Source organism: Urocitellus parryii, chromosome 13 (genome assembly GCF_045843805.1).
Source record: "Urocitellus parryii isolate mUroPar1 chromosome 13, mUroPar1.hap1, whole genome shotgun sequence".
Classification (NCBI taxonomy): domain Eukaryota; kingdom Metazoa; phylum Chordata; class Mammalia; order Rodentia; family Sciuridae; genus Urocitellus; species Urocitellus parryii.
Genome location: NC_135543.1, coordinates 44,486,325 through 44,507,766, shown reverse-complemented (window position 1 = coordinate 44,507,766; position 21,442 = coordinate 44,486,325). Strand labels below are relative to the sequence as shown.

At 32.6% G+C, this 21,442-nt stretch overlaps 1 protein-coding gene and 1 non-coding gene across 4 annotated transcripts in view; one reads left to right on the top strand and one right to left on the bottom strand.

The window, feature by feature from the left end:
* Positions 1-7,343: 7,343 nt before the first annotated feature.
* LOC113182257 (U6 spliceosomal RNA) lies at positions 7,344-7,451 on the top strand. The gene has a single exon (XR_003300701.1). It is a non-coding gene; the product is annotated as a U6 spliceosomal RNA (small nuclear RNA).
* An 844-nt stretch (positions 7,452-8,295) lies between these two features.
* Positions 8,296-21,442, bottom strand: part of Ss18 (SS18 subunit of BAF chromatin remodeling complex) — an 83,060-nt gene continuing 69,913 nt past the window's right edge. For all 3 annotated transcript variants that reach the window (XM_026388059.2, XM_026388060.2, XM_026388061.1), the window contains one exon: positions 8,296-10,089. In XM_026388059.2, the coding sequence (XP_026243844.1) occupies positions 10,063-10,089 (27 nt within the window). In that variant the 3' untranslated portion in view covers positions 8,296-10,062. The remainder of the gene's footprint in view (positions 10,090-21,442) is intronic.

Sequence of the window (21,442 nt, the reverse complement as noted above, 5' to 3'; positions counted from 1 at the left end):
CTTATTTTTCCCTCAATATTTAACTATCATGGTTTTTTTTCTATCATGTCTTCTGATGCAGAGAATTCTTTTTTGTCTAAATTTTTTTTTTTTTTTACAGGTAATGTGCCTTGCCTTTCAGGTAGGTTTTTAGATTTTTTTCTCCCTGAACACTAATATGCCTGGTATGAATTGTACTCATATATACATATATATATGAGTACTCATATATATGAATTTGTCCTGATTAGACTATTGTGAACTTGAAATATGTGCATTGTTTATTTAGTTGTGGGAAATTATCAGCTTTTGTTAGTATCTTGCTTTTCTACCAATCTCTCCATTTTTTCTTGGAGATCCCACACTAAAACTCTACATATACTTTCATATCTCTTTATTGTTCCTATCCATACATTTAAATGTTTCTTGGTGCTCTAGTATGGGACACTTTCTCATACTACTATCTAATTCACAGATTTTCTCTTCAACTGTGTTCAATTCTAATTATACCAATTGAGCATATTTCAATGGCTCTATTTTTCACTTGTTAGATTTCTAAGTGGATTTTATATGTACCTGTTGTTTCATTTGCTTTCTGATTTTATATCTATTAGAAGATGACATGAATAAATGGATTTCACATGGTGTGAATGCATGTTCTACTAAATGAGTTTATTGGCATAATTTTGAAAATTTGGCTAATGGACTTTTGTTTTATCTTTTTTTTTCTGTCTTTCCACTCTTCCTCTTTTCTTCTATACTTCCATTTATCCCACTGAATTCTAAACCAACTATAAAACCAAATCTTTGAGAGACCTTTCTATTCTTCTACGATTTTAAAAACATCCTATTCTTCTAATTATACCTAATACCACACTTCAAAATTGCTTGATTCAGTTCTAGATCGAGACTAATATATCTATCTTCTAGCAACATCGAGCTCAGATCCCTCAAAACAAGGCCAAAAAGCATCTTTCTTTTTTAAATGCTTCCTGCTAAAAAGGAGAAAAGTCGGAGTCACATTTTAGCCCCTGCCTTAAAACAGACTTTGCTTCAGTAGTTGACTTTGTGTAGCATTTATATTCTCTATTACCCCATGGAAAACCAGTTTCTCAAGGCTATCACTAGCTTCTAAATTAGAACCCAGGAAACTCATGGCTTCCGCTTTACTCACCAACTTATATTTTTTATTAATTTTTGGTCCACAGAAATGCTTAGCTTTTGAGCCTGGTTTCTTTAGCTTGATTCTGTTTTCAGTTTTTTTCTATTAGTAGTAGTGGTAGCACCAACATTTTTCTATTAATAGTAGTAGTAGCAGCAACAGTTGTATGTTTGGAGAGGGTACATCTAAGCATGGAATAATGCTTCTTAATCAAAAAGTCTACATGAAATATTCAAAAAGACACACATATACCCCCAAACCAACCCAAACACCCATGCACATACTTTCTGGTCTTTAGTGGATGGCTTTCTTACTCTAATTCCAAAAAAATATATTAGGTCGAAATGTAAAACACATTTTTAGTGATACTAAAGATTAAATATAAAACTGTTATTATCTTCCAATGGACTACTGCAAATTATAGTTCAAAGCCATTTAATCACTGGAACATTTGGGTAGATTTTTGTTTCACTAAACCAAAGAGTGAAGTGCCAATGATTTGCAGCATGGAACTCAATTCCTCCTTATGAAAATCCAGTTATAACTTATTAAAACTCAAATCGCTTTTTTGGGAGGGGTGAGGGGGGAAGATGAATGACTTTCAAAATAGCCTGAGAGTCGTGAATAAAGAAAAACATTGCTGTGTTTATTTAGAGAGTATTACCCCTTGGAGCCAGCGTTTGCACTAATGCATTTTACATTAGCGTGCCGCATCAGGAAATCCTGACTTTTTGGTGCCAAGGGGGTAATTAATATCAGTTCATGTTTTCAAAATGGTTGTGTTTATGTGGGAATGAGGACTGAGAACGAACATGTAGAGCTTCAAGTATGAAAGCTTGCTGTGAAGTGAGATCTTGGGAAAGAGGAATACTGAAATTAATGAACAGGAAATAAAATTTCTTTGGGTAGAGTATTAGTACTGAAAAGAAAGCCACCACCACACTTCCTAACTCTTAATTTACTAAGCATTAAGAGATATAATTCCCTAGTATAGATGTACTGACAGAAAGGCAGGTAAACTCTTGATAGCTATGAACAATATTTGGGTTCTCTGATATCGGAGTCCTAAATATACAAAACTCAATCATGTGAATAGAACAATATGAAATGACACTATCCCAAAATATCCTTCCATTGATAAAACTGCTACATCTGTAGACATTAAGTTCTTTACATTTGACCCAAGCTGAATAATTAGAGCCACTGTAGGTATAAAATAAAAATGTTTTTGTTATGTCTTTTTTTCCCCAAAGAAAAGTTGGTACATAATATAAAATCAAAATACATGTCAATAACAAAAGCCAGAAAATTAAGGGAACAGCAAAAATACTCAGGAAAATAAAAACAAACAGAAACAAACCCAGGGAACAGACTAAAGTGATAGAAAATAGAGTGAAAAACCTAAAAGAGATCCTATATAATTCTCTGGTAAATAGAAAATGTTATTTGTTTTTAAAATATATTTATTTGTCTTAATTAGTTATACAAAATGCAGAATGCATTCTGACACATCATACATAAATGGTGTGTAACTTCTCATTCATCTGGTAGTTCATGTAATCATATATGCACATAGGGTAATGTCTGATTCATTCTACTATCATTCCTACCCGCATACACCCTCCTCTCCCTTCACTCCCGTCTAGTCCAAAATACCACTATTCTTCTGCTCGTCCCCCACTGTGAATTAGCATCTGCACATCAGAGAAAACATCCTTTGGTTCTAGCATAATATTCTTGGCATAATATTCTCTAGTTTCATCCATTTACTGGCAAATGCCATAATCTCATTCTTCTTTAAGGATGAGTAATATTCCATTGTGTGTGCGTGTGTGTGTGTGTATATATATATATTTCTTTATCCATTCATCTGTTGAAGGGCACCTATGTTGGTTCCATAGTTTAGCTATTGTGAATTGAGCCACTATAAACATAGATATGGCTGCATCACTGTAATATGCTGATTTTAAATTCTTTGGGAATAAACCTAGGAGTGGGATGACTGGGTCAAATGGTGGTTCCTTTTCAAGTTTTCTGAGGAATATCCATATTGCTTTCCAAAGTGGTTGTACCAATTTCTCCAGAAATGTATGGAATTCCCCCCTCCCCCATCCTCACCAACATTTATTGTTTCTTGTATTCTGATGATTGCCATTCTGACTGGAGTGAGATGGAATCTCAGTGTAAAGAAAACATATTTACAAAATTTATAACTAGATAGGTACCAGTAAGATTATAAATGTTAGGTATATTTTACCAATACTTAACAAAATCTAGTGTTATTAAATGTGGCATTCCAAGACATTCAAATGATGGAAAGCTTGGGATGATATTAAAATATTTAAAAATTTTGTTTACTTCATTAGTCAAGAATATGAATAATTATAAAGTATACTATATACATAATACAATAACTTGTCACTTGTGAAAACTATGATTCCATATGATGCCATAGGTAACCTAGTGTGAACTGGCCATCCACTTTATGACCTTATATTAGAGGTACAGGCTCTGCTGCTATAACAAATTATTTAATAAGATATAAGTGTTCTCTCTTCCCCCACGTCAAAGTCCAAGCAAATAAGTAGAAGACTGATGTTTATGAGACCATTCTGGGGACTTCTGCTTCTATATACAAGCACTGCCTTTCTCTAGAGTATGTCTAATCCGTAAAACCAGTTTTCAACAATATGCCATGTTCCAGTCCACAGGAAATGGAATACAGCAAAGGGACCACATTTTTATAATGAGATCTAGAGGATACACACATCATCACTTCAGCTTATATAGCTGCTAAAGAGGATGTTAAGTGTCTTGAGGTAGACAGCCATGTACCTACTCAAAATACAGATAGGGCTATTTAAAAAAAAATATTGGGGGATTAGTATTCCCTAATAAAGATAAGAAATTATTTTAAAAATCATCTCAGAATATTAAGAATTTCTTTTTTGAGAGAGAGAGAGAGAATATGAGAATATGAATCTTTTTTGTACATGGACACAACACAATGCCTTTATTTTTATGTGGTGCTGAGAATCGAACCCAGGTCCTGCCCCTGCTAGGTGAGCGCTCTGATGTTGAGCCACAATCCCAGTCCCAAAGAATTTCTTACTCACCTATTTTAGCATTAAAAAAAAATGTACTGAAAAACCTCTCAGTATGTTCTAACAGTTAAAAGATCACAACATGGGGCTGGGGTTGTGGCTCAGAAGTAGAGCATTTGCCTAGCATGAGTGAGGCTCTGGGTTGGAACCTCAGCACCACATAAAAAAATAAAGATACTTTGTACAACTACAACTAAATATATATATTTTTATATATTTATTAATATATATAATAAATATATATAAATATTTATTAAAAAACAGCTTTTTAAAAAAAAAGATCACAACCTGAATATAAATGTATTACTCACATATCTAAGTTATTAAACTATGGATATCTCCATCAGGAAAACAACAAAAATTTTGAAAGTACACACATTTATCCATATATGGAATGTACATAATATATAAACACCTAAGTATGTGCGTCTGTTTATATATACATAGGTTTATGGGTATATGAAACACTCCCCCATTTATTTTCAAAAGTTCTCCAGATCAAGCAATAAATTAGTCACCCTATTTATAGGTTTTTTACTGAATTAATGAAAATTATACTACATTGTCTATTTCAGAGACTTGAATTTATAAACAATAAAACCAGCTTTTCTATTGATTCTTTTCCCCTTAGTCACTTAATAGAGATACTTCTGAGCACCTACAGGTAATTAATTAGCAGGGCACAAAGAATTAAAACCTTCTAAATTTCAAGCAAATATCTCTGAGAGAGTCTAGTCATTCTATATAAAAACATTTTAATAATTATCTTACTATTAAAAAGCCAGTCATTGGGTTTTATTTATTTATTTAGTTGTAGATGGACAAAATATTTTTATTTATTTTTTTTATGGTGCTGAGGATGGGACCCAGTACCTCACACTTGCAAGGGAAGCACTCCACCACTGAGCTCCAGCCCCAGCCATTGTTATGTAAAAAAAAAAAAAAAAACCTTGTTGGGGGCAATTCACAACTTTATGGCAATTAAGTAGTTATGCTTAAATTAATTTAACTGGCCTTTTAAATGGAATAAACCATGCCTTAAATTTTAATTTTTTTTATATAGAGGCATCTTGAATCACTGGAAAAAATATAGTTTTTGCAATAAATGATGTTTAAACAACTGGTTACTCAGGTAGAAAAACAATGCTCTAATCATACTATGTACATAAGTTTTTACAAAAATGGAAGCAAATGAGGAATATTTTTATAAATATGGAAGTTAGGGAGGCTACAAATAACACATTTTTTGACTATATAAAACCTTAAAACTTTGATATAGTAAAAGACATCAAAACCAGTTTTAAAAATAATGAACAAATAAGCATCCAGAGTAGGCGTTTCTGACCATTCATAACTTTTAGTTGGTGGGTCTTGGGTTGTCTGATACTATGCACTATGAGACCAAACGGTTAATGGCGCTGCCACTAGGATGAAGTTCGTGAGATTTTTTTTGTTTGTTTGGTTGGTTTTTTTAGTTGTATTTGGACACAATACCTTTATTTATTTATTTTTATGTGGTGCTGAGGATTGAACCCAGGGCCTCACACATTCGAGGCAAGTGCTCTACCGCTCAGCCATAATTCCAGCCCCTTGTGAGATTTTTGATGAATTTGAGTCATGAAACTGTAACCACTGAACTGAAGAATGGAACACAAGTCCATGGAACAATTACAGGTGTAGATTGTCAGCATAAATACAAATCTTAAAGCTGTAAAAATGACCCCGAAGAACAGAGATACTGTACAGCTGGAAACACTGATTTTTCAGGGAAATAACATTCAATCCTTTGTCCTACCAGACAGCTTACCTCTGCATATCCTACTTTGGATGTTGAACCTAAGGTGAAATTTAAAAAAAGGGAAGATGTTGCAGGAAGAGGCTGAGGCCCTGGAAAAGGAAGAGGGGGGGTCTGGGATTGTGGCTCATCAGTAGATTGCTTGTCTAACACGCACCAGCGATGCCCGGGGTTCAATCCTCAGCACCACGTAAAAATAAATAAATAAAACAAAGGTTTTATTGTGTCCAACTACAACTAAAAAATAAACAGGCAATGCAGAACACAAAGTAAAGTGTCATTAGACATTTAAAATGATGCTCGACTCCCAAATAATTCAAATGTAATTAAGTTCAGAGAACATTTTTTAAAAAATCTACTGGAATTATAAATACTAATTGGTAAGGATGTACACTTTTAGGCTGACACTTCTTAAAATGTGCATATAGCATTGTACCCAGCATGTTAGAAATGTACTGTATAGAAGCATTCTAAAAGCATACAAAAAAACCCATACCAGACACTTAATGAAAACTTTTGTTTTTGCAATAGTGAAAAATGAGAGACAAGTCAGGTACAGTAGTACATGATTGTAATCCCAGCTACTGAGGTTGAAATGGGAACATAACAAATTTGAGGCCAGCCTGGGCAACACACAGTAAGAAGCTGTGAAAAAAAACAAGAAAGAAAGAAAGAAAAGAAGGAAAAGGAAGAAAAGAAAGAAAAGACTCAATGCAAAAATAGGAAGCACTTAAGATATTTCTAGGCTAAAAAGAAAGAAAAAAGGAGTTACAAAATAGTATGTGGTATAATTCCTTTAAAAAAAAAAACACTAATATATGTTGGCTTAAGTGCTTAAAATAAAGTTGGAAAAAATGTACCAAACCTTTAATAAATTGTTACCTTTAAGGAATGTCATTATGGAAAATGTTCTTTTTATACAATGTTTCTATTAATCTTTTATTTAATATGAATTACCTTTTAAAATTGAAAGAAAAGGCAGTGGTTTATAAGTATGGATTTTTAAGATGGGTTTCTAAATCAAATGTTAACACCGAAAATACAGAATTTTAGGAAAATAAAGACTCCTTTATGGTTCAAGGAGATTTTGTTTGTTTTTTAAAGAATATCTTTTAGAGATCCTTAGTGAAATATTTAGGGATTAAAAAATACAGTATTTGCCTCAATTTGTAGAATGTTGTGTAGACAACAGAAGATTGGCCATGAATTGATGTAAATAAGTTGAGTTACTGGAACTGGGGATTCATTATACCATTCTTTCCATTTAGTGTGTTTGAAAGCTCCATTTAAAAAATTAAAATTAGTGCTTGCTTTGGCAACACATATATTAAAAAGTAGAATAATATGGAGAAGATTACCAGGACACCTGTGCAAGGATGACATGTAAATTCATGAAGTATTCCACATGAAAAAATAAATAAATAAAGCCAAGATGTACTACCCGAATAAAGCTACAGAATACTAACAAAGTCTAACTATACTAGAACACAATAGTTAAAATGTTTCATCAATAATCAACCTGCTCTTTCATTAGTAACATTTTGCTTCTAGAAACTGCTGGGATAGTATGGTATTTATTTATTATAATACATTTTGATAAAATGAAAGTTTTAGACTATGTAGTCTGTATGGAAATGTTGTAATTGGTAGAAAGCCACTGGTAAAGTTATTCTTTCTCCTAGGTATCAAAGGAGTAAGGCAATTTTTGTCACCACCAATTAAAAACTTTTACGAAATAGGACTGTTATAAAACAATTAAACCTTGCAAATGCACCAGTCTCCAGGAAGAAAGTCCTGGAGGAAATTCTGCTTATTAAAATTGCAATTTTAGTTTCCATTAAAAGGAGAATAAGACAACAGAAGATGGGTTGGCAAGACAAATTATTTCTTAATGTCAGTTGAGCTTATTTCAAATGAGATAACGTATCTACACCAGGTTGGGTTCAGTACAATTTTGTCTCTTCAACTCATTTATCTAATTCAGTCATCTTGATTATAGCCTCATGGACTTCATTTTCAGAGAAAGAATTCTGTAACAAACAACCTACACAACATACTGATTACTGAACAGTTAATTCTAATTAACTTGGGCATGGCAAGAGAATTTTGATAAAGTCTTAGAATACAAATATAGTCTGCTTATACTGGACTAACTTATATAAAAACCCACAGCACAGTCTCCAGACAAAACAAGAGAGTCAAAGAGATCTAATTTAAAGAAACAAATGAGAAAATTAAAATCACAAATAATTTATTCTTCTGTTAGAGTTGATACAGTTTTAAATAGCAACAAAGTACACAGTGGTGGAAAATTGGCACAGAACCTATAAGCATTTCAATCACAATAAGGCTGTCCATGCTTTATCTGCTCAAACTTGATGTCCATTTTCTAATGACCAAGTTGGAAAAAACCTGTTCTTACCTTAAAATTCACGCATATATTCTCTCTCTCTCTCTCTCTCTCTCACACACACACACACACACACACACACACACACACACACACAATGAAATTCCTCCTTTTGATTACAGTATGTTGAGAACAGTATATTCTGCTTATTCAAATTTATGGCACCCCTTCTGTTTTGTTTCCAGTTAGAAGTGGGAAAAACCAATTCAATTATAAAGAATACATCTAATTCCCTGGGCACAGGCAACTGCGATGAAAATAGCAACTTACCTTTGGGCTAGATATTTTCAGATTATGCTTAAATGACTGTGGTTAGAAATTTCTCAATGCATGCTTTCCTGCTTAATGCAATACCCTTGAATTTGGCTAAAATAATCAGGTACAGGACAATCTCAAATAACGATTAAATATGCCGTGCTTAGAAAGAGATTTAAAATGTAACCTCTATGATTTTAATACAGATCAGAAAAACTCCATAAATGAGTCTTTTCCTAAACATCTCTGTAGTATATTAATCAACATAAAACGGGGGAGAAAACATAAGTGTCCCTTTATAAATGGCATTATTTCCAGTTCAGAAAGTTAAAATAAACATTTAGAAAGTCTCCCAAACTATTTTGTTATATAAACCAATTATCTTTCTAATGTTAAAAAATAAAGTTACTGGATCAATGCTGACACTTCTTTGATATCATTTATAAAATGTTTTGATATTACTTTCTAAGTTCCCTGATTACTCAAACAAGGTAAAATTAAAACTTTGTTATTGCTATTTTAGGAGAGGATTACCACTTCATTTACCTGAAATTACTACCAAAGACTCTTCAGATTCAACATAAAGTTATTCTTATTGCCTCATATTTTAAAACAGTATTATAAATGATCTTTATAAAAAAGGTTTTAATTCACAAAACTGGAAGGCTTTTAAAAAAATGTGTCTTTACTCAAAACTGTATCACAGTGCCCTTGATTATCTAACAGATAAAAGGGATTTAATTTCCTCTATAAGAACATTAACAGTGGACATATGGTGTGCTTTGTCTTTTCCCTCACCTCTATCTTCATAGTACACCATTTTGAGACCAACACAGTCAAGCATCTACCACACTCTAGTCCACATTAACAGAGGATTTCTGATTTTGTCCAGTGCGTAGTGTACCGCCTTGCATATTTACCACATGAAATAAACATAATATACAAAATATTGCTGCTGTAAAAAGTGTACATTTCCCTCTTCCCCTTACAAAAGAATCTGTGGAAAAGTATTAAATCCCCTTAACCTTCATAAACATACAAAGCTGTTCACACCTTTCAGTCTGTAACAGTCCATTTGAAACACAGTTTGGAAATCACTGCAAATTGGCTATGTCATTGCATTTTCTGTCCAATGTTGCCATCTAGAGTAGAAATGTGAAATTGAATATTTTTGAGCTACTAAAGCCTTTTACAACTAAACCACAAAGGCTGCTTAATGATGAAACAGCCACTTATCCATAAGGTTTTTCCAAAAACTAGATGGAATGAAAGGAACTCTTCACAGGGAGGTGTCCACAGTGCTGAGGTGACGATATGGCTGCTAATAGATACTGGCTATTGGAATGTAAGTACTTTTTCACGGCTGGTAATTTCCATACTGTCCCTAAAAGATAAATTTAAAAAAAAAATTAGATAATAGTTTGACCTAAATTCAATTAGCACAGAAAATTAAAAAAAGATAACTTTTATGTTGTCACAGTACATAGTACTGCCAACAAACAAAATAGTTATATATTAGGTACACAGTATCCCTCTAATTTCTTCTGATATTATATTCAATAGCAAATGAAATTCATAGTCAAAAATACCCAAGGGATTAGCAAATGAGACTAGAAAACAGTAGCTGTCACATAGTGGGAATTTAAATATTTGGCAAATTTTGTTGAATTGGATTGATATGGATTGATATGTGAAAAGTTCTATTCTAAAACTCTGATGTGGCAAATATTAGTGTATAAATCATACACTAATATGATTGGATTGATATTGGATTGATATGGATTGATATGGATTGATATGTGAAAAGTTCTATTCTAAAACTCTGATGTGGCAAATATTAGTGTATAAATCATACACTAATATGACAACCTGGTGAGGGACCAGCTTATAACTTATAACTACTATTACAAATCAACACCAAGAGTATTTGAGGTAAAGTAAGAATGAAAAGGCATCTGAGAGATAAAAGGTAAAGAATGTTCTATCTAAACTAAAGAATTTGGGCCTCTCCACAAGGCCAACAAAAGGGTCAGCAAAGGTATTCAGACAGGCAGCTACAACATAAAAATCAAGGAAAATTTTGTTTTGTTTTTGTAGTTGTTGGGTTTTTTGTTTTCCTGTTTTATTTTTGTCATTGTTGTTGTTTTGTTTTGGTACCTAAGGGTGCTTAACAATGCTGAACCACATTCCCCAGGGCCCCCTCCCTTGCTTTTTTTATGTTTTATTTTGAGACAGGGTCTCACAAAATTGCTTAGGGACTTGCTAAGTTGCTGGGGCTGGCTTTGAACCTGTGATCCTTCAGCCTCAGCGTCCTAAACCGTTAGAATTATAGGCATGTACCACTTTGATATTGTAGTTTTTAATAAGGTAGTCTCGAAGACCTGTACGTTGGCAGGATAGCAGAGGAAAAAAAGATTACAAATGAAAAAGACATGATGAAGTAGCAAAATTCTACAAGTGAGGTAAAAATATACACTAAATGCCTGTTAAGGTTAGTTGCAGAAGAGAAGGAATATGTTTTCCTCTAAAAACTATAGGACAAACTAGAAAATTCATATTTTATTAAAAATTTCTTATATGTGCTTAAAACAGACGTTCATAAAAGCACCTATTTTCTAAAAACAGTACTCACTGGAAGTTTACATTGTTTCACGTGGCTAAACTTCTTCCTACAAGTCTCATGGACGTGACTCAAGAAAATATTCTAGTGATAAAATACTTCAATACCATAACAGTACCCTGAAAATTCATATTTCCACAGAAATAGATAAATACTTGATAACTGTTAGCTGTTAGTCGTCACTATGTATAAAATGGACTACTTACTTTAAATACTATTAAAGTATTTCATGGTAATGTACTCTACAAAGCTATATTCAGCCAAATTTAAAGTCAATGCTCATATTGAATTGCTTATAGGTAAAATTATATCTAGGATTTGCTTTACTCTGAAAAGAAAAAAAATAATTTAGGGAGTAAGAACAGCATTAGCAACATTATGTTGATAACTGCTGAAGTTGTATAATAGTTATATATGTGGGTATTTATTATATTACTCATTTATAATTTAAGATTTCTGTATTAAAAAGTTTAAAATAAAAAAACAAAGGTTAAGGGGTTGGGGTCATAGCTCAGTGGTGGAGAGCTTGCCTAGCACATGTGAGGCCCTGGGTTTGATCCTCAGTACCACGTAAAAAGATAAATAGATAAAAGTACTGTGTCCACCAATAACTGGAAAAAAAAAAGAATTAAAGAAAAAGGTCAATTCTTAGGATACTGTAGCTTATTAATCCATTGTTATAGTATCTAAATATTAAAGCTGAAAAGTTCTAACTCTGTTACTAACTTTCTATTTGAGTCTTTAAAAACTCTGAAATTGTTTCTTTACTCATTGAGAGGAGATATCATCATCTACCTCTTTAGATCACAATTTCCTTTGTGTTAGTAGCTACATTAATTCCTACCTTATTTATCTGCTATAATACATAAATAAGAAAGAACACGAGAAAGGGCTTTTAGAATTATGAATCAGCAGGATGGGGTGACCCATTCCTGTATTCCCAGTTACTTGGATGGCTGATTCAAGAGGATCACGTGAGCCCAGTGATCCTCTGCATAACAGAATGAAATCCCTGTCTCAAAGAAGAAAATCAGTGAGACTCAATGCTGGAGGAAAATGCTTTCTTAGTGAATGTGTGAAATGAGATGTTAATGATAAAAGTGCATTGCCCATATGGATGATATGAAAGCAGAAGAGAAGCTAAAAACTACTATGCCACAGAAATATAAGCTATAATTTATCTACTACATTATGAGCTACTTGAGGACATGGAGCCTATTTTATCCATCTTTATGCCCCAAGTATTCAGGCAAGCCTCACACATAAGACATCTTCAATAATGTATGCCAAATAAATTATATCTAAGTAATTATAAACATTTACAGAACACATTGTTCATCACCATAATAAACTTAAAAATGGAGAAGGAAGACTTAGAAATGAATAATTAAAGTATAATTACACAACAGAAGATTAATTCAATAAAAGTTCAGATAGGAAAAGATTAGCATAGACTAAAATAATTAGAAAAATATTTCAGAGAATGTGGGAACCTTAAGAAAACACTAAGATTTAGAAAGCAGAGAACAGGGAATAATTCTAATAGAAGGAATAGCTAACACAAAGTCAGGGGTATATCATGCTGAGAAAAGTTGGAAGAAAAGAAAGAATACAATAATAAGCAGTAGAAGCTAACAATTATTTTGTAAAACAGAGCTGAGGTAATGAAGAAAAAGAAGTCTAGTTAATACTAACAAGTTAACCCTTATGGTACCCGAATAACTTAAGACCTCACCATGTGTCAGACATGTAGTAAGTCCTTTGTGTCTACATAAACCTCTAGAGTAAATATTATCTCCATATTATAGATAAAGAAATTAAGGTACTCAAAGTTTAAATAACTTGACTACACTCAACCATATTGCTAGTGTCAAACCAAATCACAATCAAGCCTAAAAATGTATAACTGTATCTGACACCAATAGCAAACTCGAGGGCAGTACAATGGGTTATAAATATGGGTTTTAGAGCCAAGAAGCCAATTTCTAGTAATAACCTTCACCACTTAATGGCTTTCTTGAACCTTGGACAAGAAGTTACCTAACTTTCCTTGAGTCTCAATTTTTTTTCATCTGACAAGTTAAGGGTGATTATAATCCTAATTCAAAAGTTACGCAACCCAAAAAATATTTTGCAAACTACTCAATTTTTCACTAATATTATTGGTGGCAAAGTGGTAGAATAGTTCCCCACCTTGTGCAAAAAGGATACATTCCAGGACCCTTGCCGGATGCCTAAAAACACAGATAGTAACAAACCCTACATATACTGTTTTCTTCTTATACAGACATACCTATGGTAAAGTTTAATTTGTTAGTATACAGAGCAAGAGATTAATAACAAATACATATACTGTAATAAATGTTATGTGAATGTGGTCTCTCTCGAAAAAGTTAAGACATAATATTTAAGATTTTGGCTAATAGCAGATAACTGAAACTGAAGAAAGCAAAACCCAGGCGTAGGAGAACCACAGTATAATAAATTGAGCACAGGCTCTTTTCACTCAGAATTTGCCATTCACCCTCATCACTTCTTAGCTCTGTTATCTTGAGTAAATCAACCCAACACTCCAAGCCTCAGTTTCTCTTGCTTTGGTAGTTTTTTTTCAAGAATGTCAAGAAGTAATGAAAAAGAAAACAAGACAATATGGAAAATCTCGCCATGATGAATGAAAAGGTAAGATGATAATGATCTCAACCAGGACAAAGCAGAAGATTATAAGTGGATAGATTCAAGAATTTTCAGGAGGGGCTGGGGTTGTGACTCAGTGGTAGAGCACTTGCCTGGTATGTGTGAGGCACTGGGTTCAATTCTTAGCACTACTTATAAATAAATGAATAAAATAAAAATCCATCAACAACTAAAAAATACATATTTATAAAAAAAAAAAAAAAGAAAGAAAGAACTGTTCAAGAGAACCCAAAAAAAATTTTGGTCACTTATCAGACGGGGAGAGGGAAGGGAGACTTAAATGTTAAATATAATACTTGGCATTCTAGCTTGGTGACGGTACCCCTCTCTTTGAAAAGAACACTGAAAAAAGAAATAAGTTTGGATGGAGAAAAACTATTGAGTTTGTTTTGGTTATACTGAATTAACAGATATATGATACACCTAAGCGGGGATGTTCAGTAGGCATCTGATTTTGAAAAGAACAATTCAGACTAGAAGCAGCAGAGATTTAGGAGTTAATTGCATAGTAAATTGAAACTAAATATGAAAAAAAGAGATTGTCTAATGAGAGGCAATGAATGAGAAAAGCTCCAATGCTAGAAAACTGAATAACCAATCATCTTTAATTTCCTTCATTCAACTTATCTAATCACTTAAAAGTCTTCACAATAATTCTTCATAATAATTTTTTGAGGGCTCTTTTCTCTATTCTTGTGGTTGCCATTCAATCTAAAAAGTAATGGCCTTATGCATCTATTTATACTTTATTCATTAATATTTTTGACTATGTTCTGTCTACTAGGTAATGAAGACCCAACAATATACAAACAAAGTGATGTCTTTAAAGAATTTACATCAAGGGAAGTAAAATGTGACAATAAACAATAACTAAAGAATCCATCAAATGGAGACAAATGTTATGCTTAAAAATTAAAGCATTTTTTCTGGCCAAGATGGATTTATTGGGCTGGAGTTGTGGTTCAGTGGTAGAGCACTTGCCTAGCACGTGTGAGGCCTTGGGTTCGAACCTCAGCACCACACAAAAATAAATGAAATAAATAAAGTAAAGGTATTGTGTCCAACTACAACTAAAAAATAAATATTTTTTTAAAAAGATGGATTTATTCTCTAACCTAAAACAATAAAAAAATTATATATATACATATATATATGAGAAACAACTGTATTCAGAATACTGGACAGAGGCAACAAAGAACAAGAATCCTGAGATGTAGAAAACAAATGAGATGAGCTTACTGCCTCGAGAATTTCCAGGCTGTAGTGGATGGAGGGAAACAGGCTAAGCCTGCCAGATGCTCTGAATTAAGGAGATAAAGCTTAGAGTCTAGAGGAAAAACAGGTAACTAGAGTTAATAGGACAAGAGGAGAAAGATCTGCACATAAAGACCTGTGGAAAGAATCCTTAAGTATGCAACAGAGTACTGATACACCAACGAGTGAGAAAAATACCCAGGGTTGAGGGAAGAAACATACAAGAGGATTATAAGAAACAATATCTGGCTGGTGGCACATGCCTTTAATTCCAGTGGCTGGGGAGGAGGATCTCGAGTTCAAAGCCAGTCTCAGCAAAAGTGAGGTGCTAATAAGCAATTCAGTGAGACCTCATCTCTAAATAAAATACAAAAAAGCTGGGCATGTGGCTCAGTGGTCAAGTACCCCTGAATTCAATGCCCATTACCCAAAAAATAAAAATAAAGAAAAAGAAACAATATCACATAGGAACAGAAATGGTGCTTATTCCCTTTTGCCAGCTAAAGTGAAAAAGCCTTATGTTTCAAAGGTCACTGGTAGAGTACTTAAAAGGCTTTTACCTTTAGAGTTGGGAACATTTAAATTAAGATTAGATACTGCACTGGTCCTGCCTAAAAAATTTTTCAAAGGAAATCTGAAAAGACCAAAGCACTTTTAATTTCTTAAACCAAATCTCAAACAAAGCTCAAGAATGTCTCTAGCAATACAAATATATCTATCCCCCAACAAAGTAATAGTCATAATGTCTAGAATCCAAAGATTATCATACATTATAAAGGAAGAAAATATAACCCACAAAAAAGAGGAAACAAAATCAATCATCAAAACTGACCAGAAATGACAAGAATTAACAGAAAGCATAAATTTTTCTTTAATATGTTCAAAAATTTTAAGGACACATAAAAAGACTTAAAAAGGACCAATAAAAACTTCCAGAGGTGCAGATTATTATGACCAAGATTAAAAAAAAAAATCTTGGGGAAGATTAAAAACAAAATAGACAATAAAGAAAAGATTAGATAATTTCAAGATATAACAAAACCCAAAATAAAATGGAAAGAAATACAGATTTAAAAACAGAGGATTAGGGTGAGGGTTTTAGCTCACCTGCAGAATGCTTGTAACGTGTGAGGCACTAGGTTTGATCCTCAGCACCACATAAAAAATAAATAAATAAAATAAAGGCATTCTGTCCTTCTACAACTAAAAAAAAATTTTTTTTTAATTAAAAAAACAGAGGATTAGTGAGCTTTGGGACAACTTCAGACAGCCATATATACATATATGGAGGGATGGGGACATAGCTCAGTTGATAGAGTGCTTGCCTTGAATGCACAAGGCCCTGGGTTCAATCCTCAGCACCAAGGGAAAACAAAACAAAACAAAAATATATATATACATATATGGAGTTACAGAAGAGAGAAAGGAGTGTAGGGAAGAGACAGGAAAAATATTTCACCAAAAATTTTTCTTGTTTGATAAAAATTTAAAAGCTACACATCCAAGAAGCTCAACAAATCCTAAGCATTATAAACATGAAGAAATCTATACAAAGAATTCTCTAATTACAATGTGCAGAAGAGAAAAATTTACAGTCAAACAATTTGATAAAGGGAAAAACCTTATAAAGCAGCTGGGGGAAAAAAAGACACACTAAGACAAAGAATAATATCAAATGTCTCCTTGGAAACAAAGTAAAGAAGACAACAATAGAGAGACATTTTTAAAGTATGAAAAGAAAAAAATTAGGAGCTGGGGTTGTGGCTCAGTAGTAGAGTGCTCACCTAGCACATGCAAAGCCCTGGGTTCAATCCTCAGCACCACATAAAAATAAACAAACAAACAAATAAATGAAATAAAGGTATTGTGGGGAAAAAAAGAGAAAAAGAAAAAAATATGTCAACCTAGGATTCTATACCCATAGTTGATATCTTTCAAAAACGAAGATAAAAAAATATTTTTTTAACTGTACAAAAGCTGCAAGAATTTATCACCAGATGACGTCTATTTCATGAAATGGTAAAGGAGTTCTTCAGGCAAAATAAAATGATACCAGGTACATATGTATGTACACATGGGAATGAAGAGTACAAGAAACAGGAACTATGTAGGTTAAGATGTAGGTATAACATTTTTTTTCTTTATTCTTTAAATAACTTTAAAGGATGATTTTTAAAAAATAAATCCCATATAGTGTAGGGTTTATAATATTTGTATAAGTAAAATTTGTAACACTAACATGAAGGTTGAGAAAAAAAAATAAAAGTAAGCCATTCTAAGGCTCTTATACCATAATACATAAAGTGGTTTATTTTCACTTGAAATGACTACATGGACAAACACTGAAAACATTACGCTAAATGAAAGAAAACCAAATGCTAGTCATAAAATACCACTTACTATATGATTCCTTTTTTCTTAAAGGTACAGAATAAGCAAATTCAAAGAGAAAGAAAGCAAATAAGCTATTGCCTGAGGGTGAGTATTTAGGGAGAAATGAGTGACTATTAATGAGTATAGTTTCTTTCTTAGGTGGTGAAATGTCTAAACTGAAAATAGTGGTGATGGCTGTAGAACTTTGTGGATATACTATAAAACACTGAATAACACTTGGGGCCGGGGGTACAATGAATTGAACTCAGGGCACTTGACCACTGAGCCACTTCCCCAGCCCTATTTTGTATTTTATTTAGAGACAGGGTCTCACTTAGTTGCTTAGTGCCTCTCTGTTGCTGAGGCTGGCTTTGAACTCGAGACCCTCCTGCCTCAATCTCTGGGGCCGCTGGATTACAGGCATACACCACACGCCTGGCAATAGTACACTTTAAAATGGTGAATTGTATGTTATGTGAATATATTTCAATAAAGCTTATTCTTTAAAAAAAGGAAAAAATCAAAATAAGAAAAAGAGAACAAAAATCAGATGTGACATATAGGGGAAAAAATAATAAAGATGATACACCTAGCCATACCAATAATGTGAAATAAATTCATCAGGAAAACTAAAACTTCTAAAGATTTATGTGCCTTAAAAATGTAGAGCCAAGGACTGGGGATGTGGCTAACGTGGTAACGCGTTTGCCTGGCATGCGTGAGACGCTGGATTCGATCCTCACCACCACATAAAATAAAATAAAGATGTTGTGTCCACCGAAAACTTAAAAATAAATATTAAAAGAAAAATTCTCTCTCTCTTTAAAATAAATAAATAAAATAAAGACATTGTGTCCACCTAAAAACTGAAAAATACTAAAAAATTTTCTCTCTCTCTCTTTAAAAAAAAAAAAATGTAGAGCCAAAATACATGAAGCAAAAATGGACAACACTAAAGGAGAAATAGAAAAATGAATTGCTGTAGATAAATATTTAATATTCCTTTCTCAATGTGTAAAAAAAAAATCACCTAATACCTAGACTTACTACAGACAGGTGTTGTGGTGAATGCCTCCAATCCCAGGTATAGGACAATGAAACAAGGAGATCACAAATTTGAGCCCACTGTGGGCAATCTAGGGAGACCCTGTCTCAAAAAAAAAAAAAAAAAAAAGAAAAAAAAAAGAAAGAAAAAAGAAAAGAAAAAAATGGGGATAGGGACTGGGGATGCTGCTCAGTTGATACAGTGTCCCTGGGTTTAATCCCCAGTAACGAAACAATATTATCAACCAACCTGATCTAATTGACATTTATAGAATACCCTCACAGACCACATTCTGGGCCATAAAATAGATCTAAATAAACAAAAAATAATTCAAGCCACAGCAACTATGTTCTATTATGATTACAAAATTAAATTAGAAATCAATAACTTTAAAAAATCTGGAAAATCTCTAAATATTTAAAAATTAAGTCATAAACTTCTAAATAACTCGGGTCAAAAAAGAAATCAAAAGTAAATCAGAATGTAGTTCAAACTTACTGAAAATGAGAACAGATCACATAAAAACTGTGTAATGCAGCTTCAGAGCACTTATATGGAATCAAACACTTAGATTACAAAGGTCCTAAATCAATGAAGCTGCAGCTCTCTTCTTAAAAAAGTAGAAAAATAAAAGCAAATGAAACTTTAGTAAGCAGAAGTAATAATAAAGATCTGGTAGAAAGAAACAGAAAACAGAAGAATAAATGGGCAAAATAAAATAAACCAACAGCTAACTCAAAAATCAATGAAGTAGATAAAAACCAGACAGATAAACAAGGTAAAAAAAGAAAGATAAAAATTACCAGCATCAGAAATGAGAGATGTACTATCACTATAGATTCTAGAGCTAGTAAGAGGATTAATAAAGGAACTGGGGTTGTGGTTCAGTGGTAGAACACACGCCTAATGCGTGAAGCACTGGGTTCAATCCTCAGCACCACATATAAATAAATAAATAATAAAGGTATTGTGTCCACCTACAACTAAAAAAAAAAAAATCTTTAAAAAAGGATTAATAAAGAAATTATTCAACAGCATATATAAATGAACAAATTTCTAGAAAAAAAGTTCCCCAAGGAAAAACAGAAAACCTAAACACTCCTATAATTAATAAAGAAATTAAATTTGTAATTTAAAACTTTTTAACAAAGAATCTCCAAGCCCAAGTCACCGGCAAGTTGTACCAAGTATTTTTAAAAGAATATTATCAATTTTCTGCTAATTCTGGAAGACAAATGTAGAAGGAGAATTCTTCCCAAATCACTCTATTATAGACTAATACTTGATCTTCATAACAAAACCAAAGACATTATAAGGAGAGAAAACTTGAATACAATATTCCTCATGAAAATAGATGGAAAAATTTTAAACAAAATTTTAGCTAATCAAATCCCATATGTGAAAGGATAACACCAAATAAGGACAATGACCAAATAAGAGTATATCTCAAATAGGAAAGTTGATTTAACATTTGAAGATAAAACAATGTTATTCAATATATTAACAAACTAAAAAAAGAAAATCACAATCCCCCCAAATTCTCAGCAAACTAGGAATACCTCACCTGATAAAAGATATCCACCCAAAAAAAAGCCTTACATAAGAATGAAGAACTGATCACCTCCCACCTGAGATCAGAAACAAGACAAAAAATGTCCACTCTAAATATTTTTACTTAAAACTGTAGTTGAGGCAGGGAAGATGGGAGGGATAGGAGGGGGCAACATTCTGTTTGGAAAAAAAGAAGTAAGACAATATTTCTATATAGAAAATGTGATGTAATCTACAAAAAAACTACTAGATATAACAAATGATACTAATAAGGTTACAGTTCTGATAAAATGTTAATATACAAAAATAAATTATGTTTATATATACTAGCAACCAACTGGAAATTGGAATGTTTAAAAAATTTACAACAGCAGAATTATGGGATAATTCTGCCAAATGCTATGTTAACATCTATACACTGAAAACAGTAGTTCTGTTGAAAAGATATTTTTTTAAGGAATATGTCGTTTTCGTATGTTGAAACACTCACTGATATCATTGCAATCTTCCCCAAATTATCTATAGACTCAAGAACATTCCAATCAAAATGCAAGTAGGCTTTGTGTAGAAATTAACAAATTAATTATAAAACTTATATGGAAATACAAAGAATCTACAGTGATGAAACAATTTTGAAAAAAGAATAAAGTTGGAAAACTAGACTATGTGATTTCAAGACTATTATAAAACTGTAACAATAAAGACAGTATGGACTGAAATGAAAATAGCTCAATAAAACAGAAATAGAGATGTTTATGGATAACTGATTTTCAGTAAAAGTAAAAAGATAACTCAGCAGAGAAAAGAGTCCTCAATAGCTGAGAACATTAGCTATGTAGAAAAGAAAACACACCAATCTTCAATTCATATTCTGTAATGTATCAATAAATTAACTCAAAATTGGATCATAGACTTAAAGGTAAAATCTAAAACCATACAACTTCTAGAAGCACGAGAAATAAGCAGGGAGCTAATAAAAGCAACAACACAGGTGGATTTCAAATCTCACCAAGTCAATGCAAAGTTTTCACCAATAAACATGAGGAAGAAATACCTATATTAAGTGTGCCTAAGGATAAAATATATTAAGTGTGCCTAAGGAGAAAGAGAGAGAGAATGAGAATATACCATTGCCATATTTCAAGATGTGTTTTACATGTCAGAGTGACTATGATCAACTATACTAGCTTTCTATGAAAG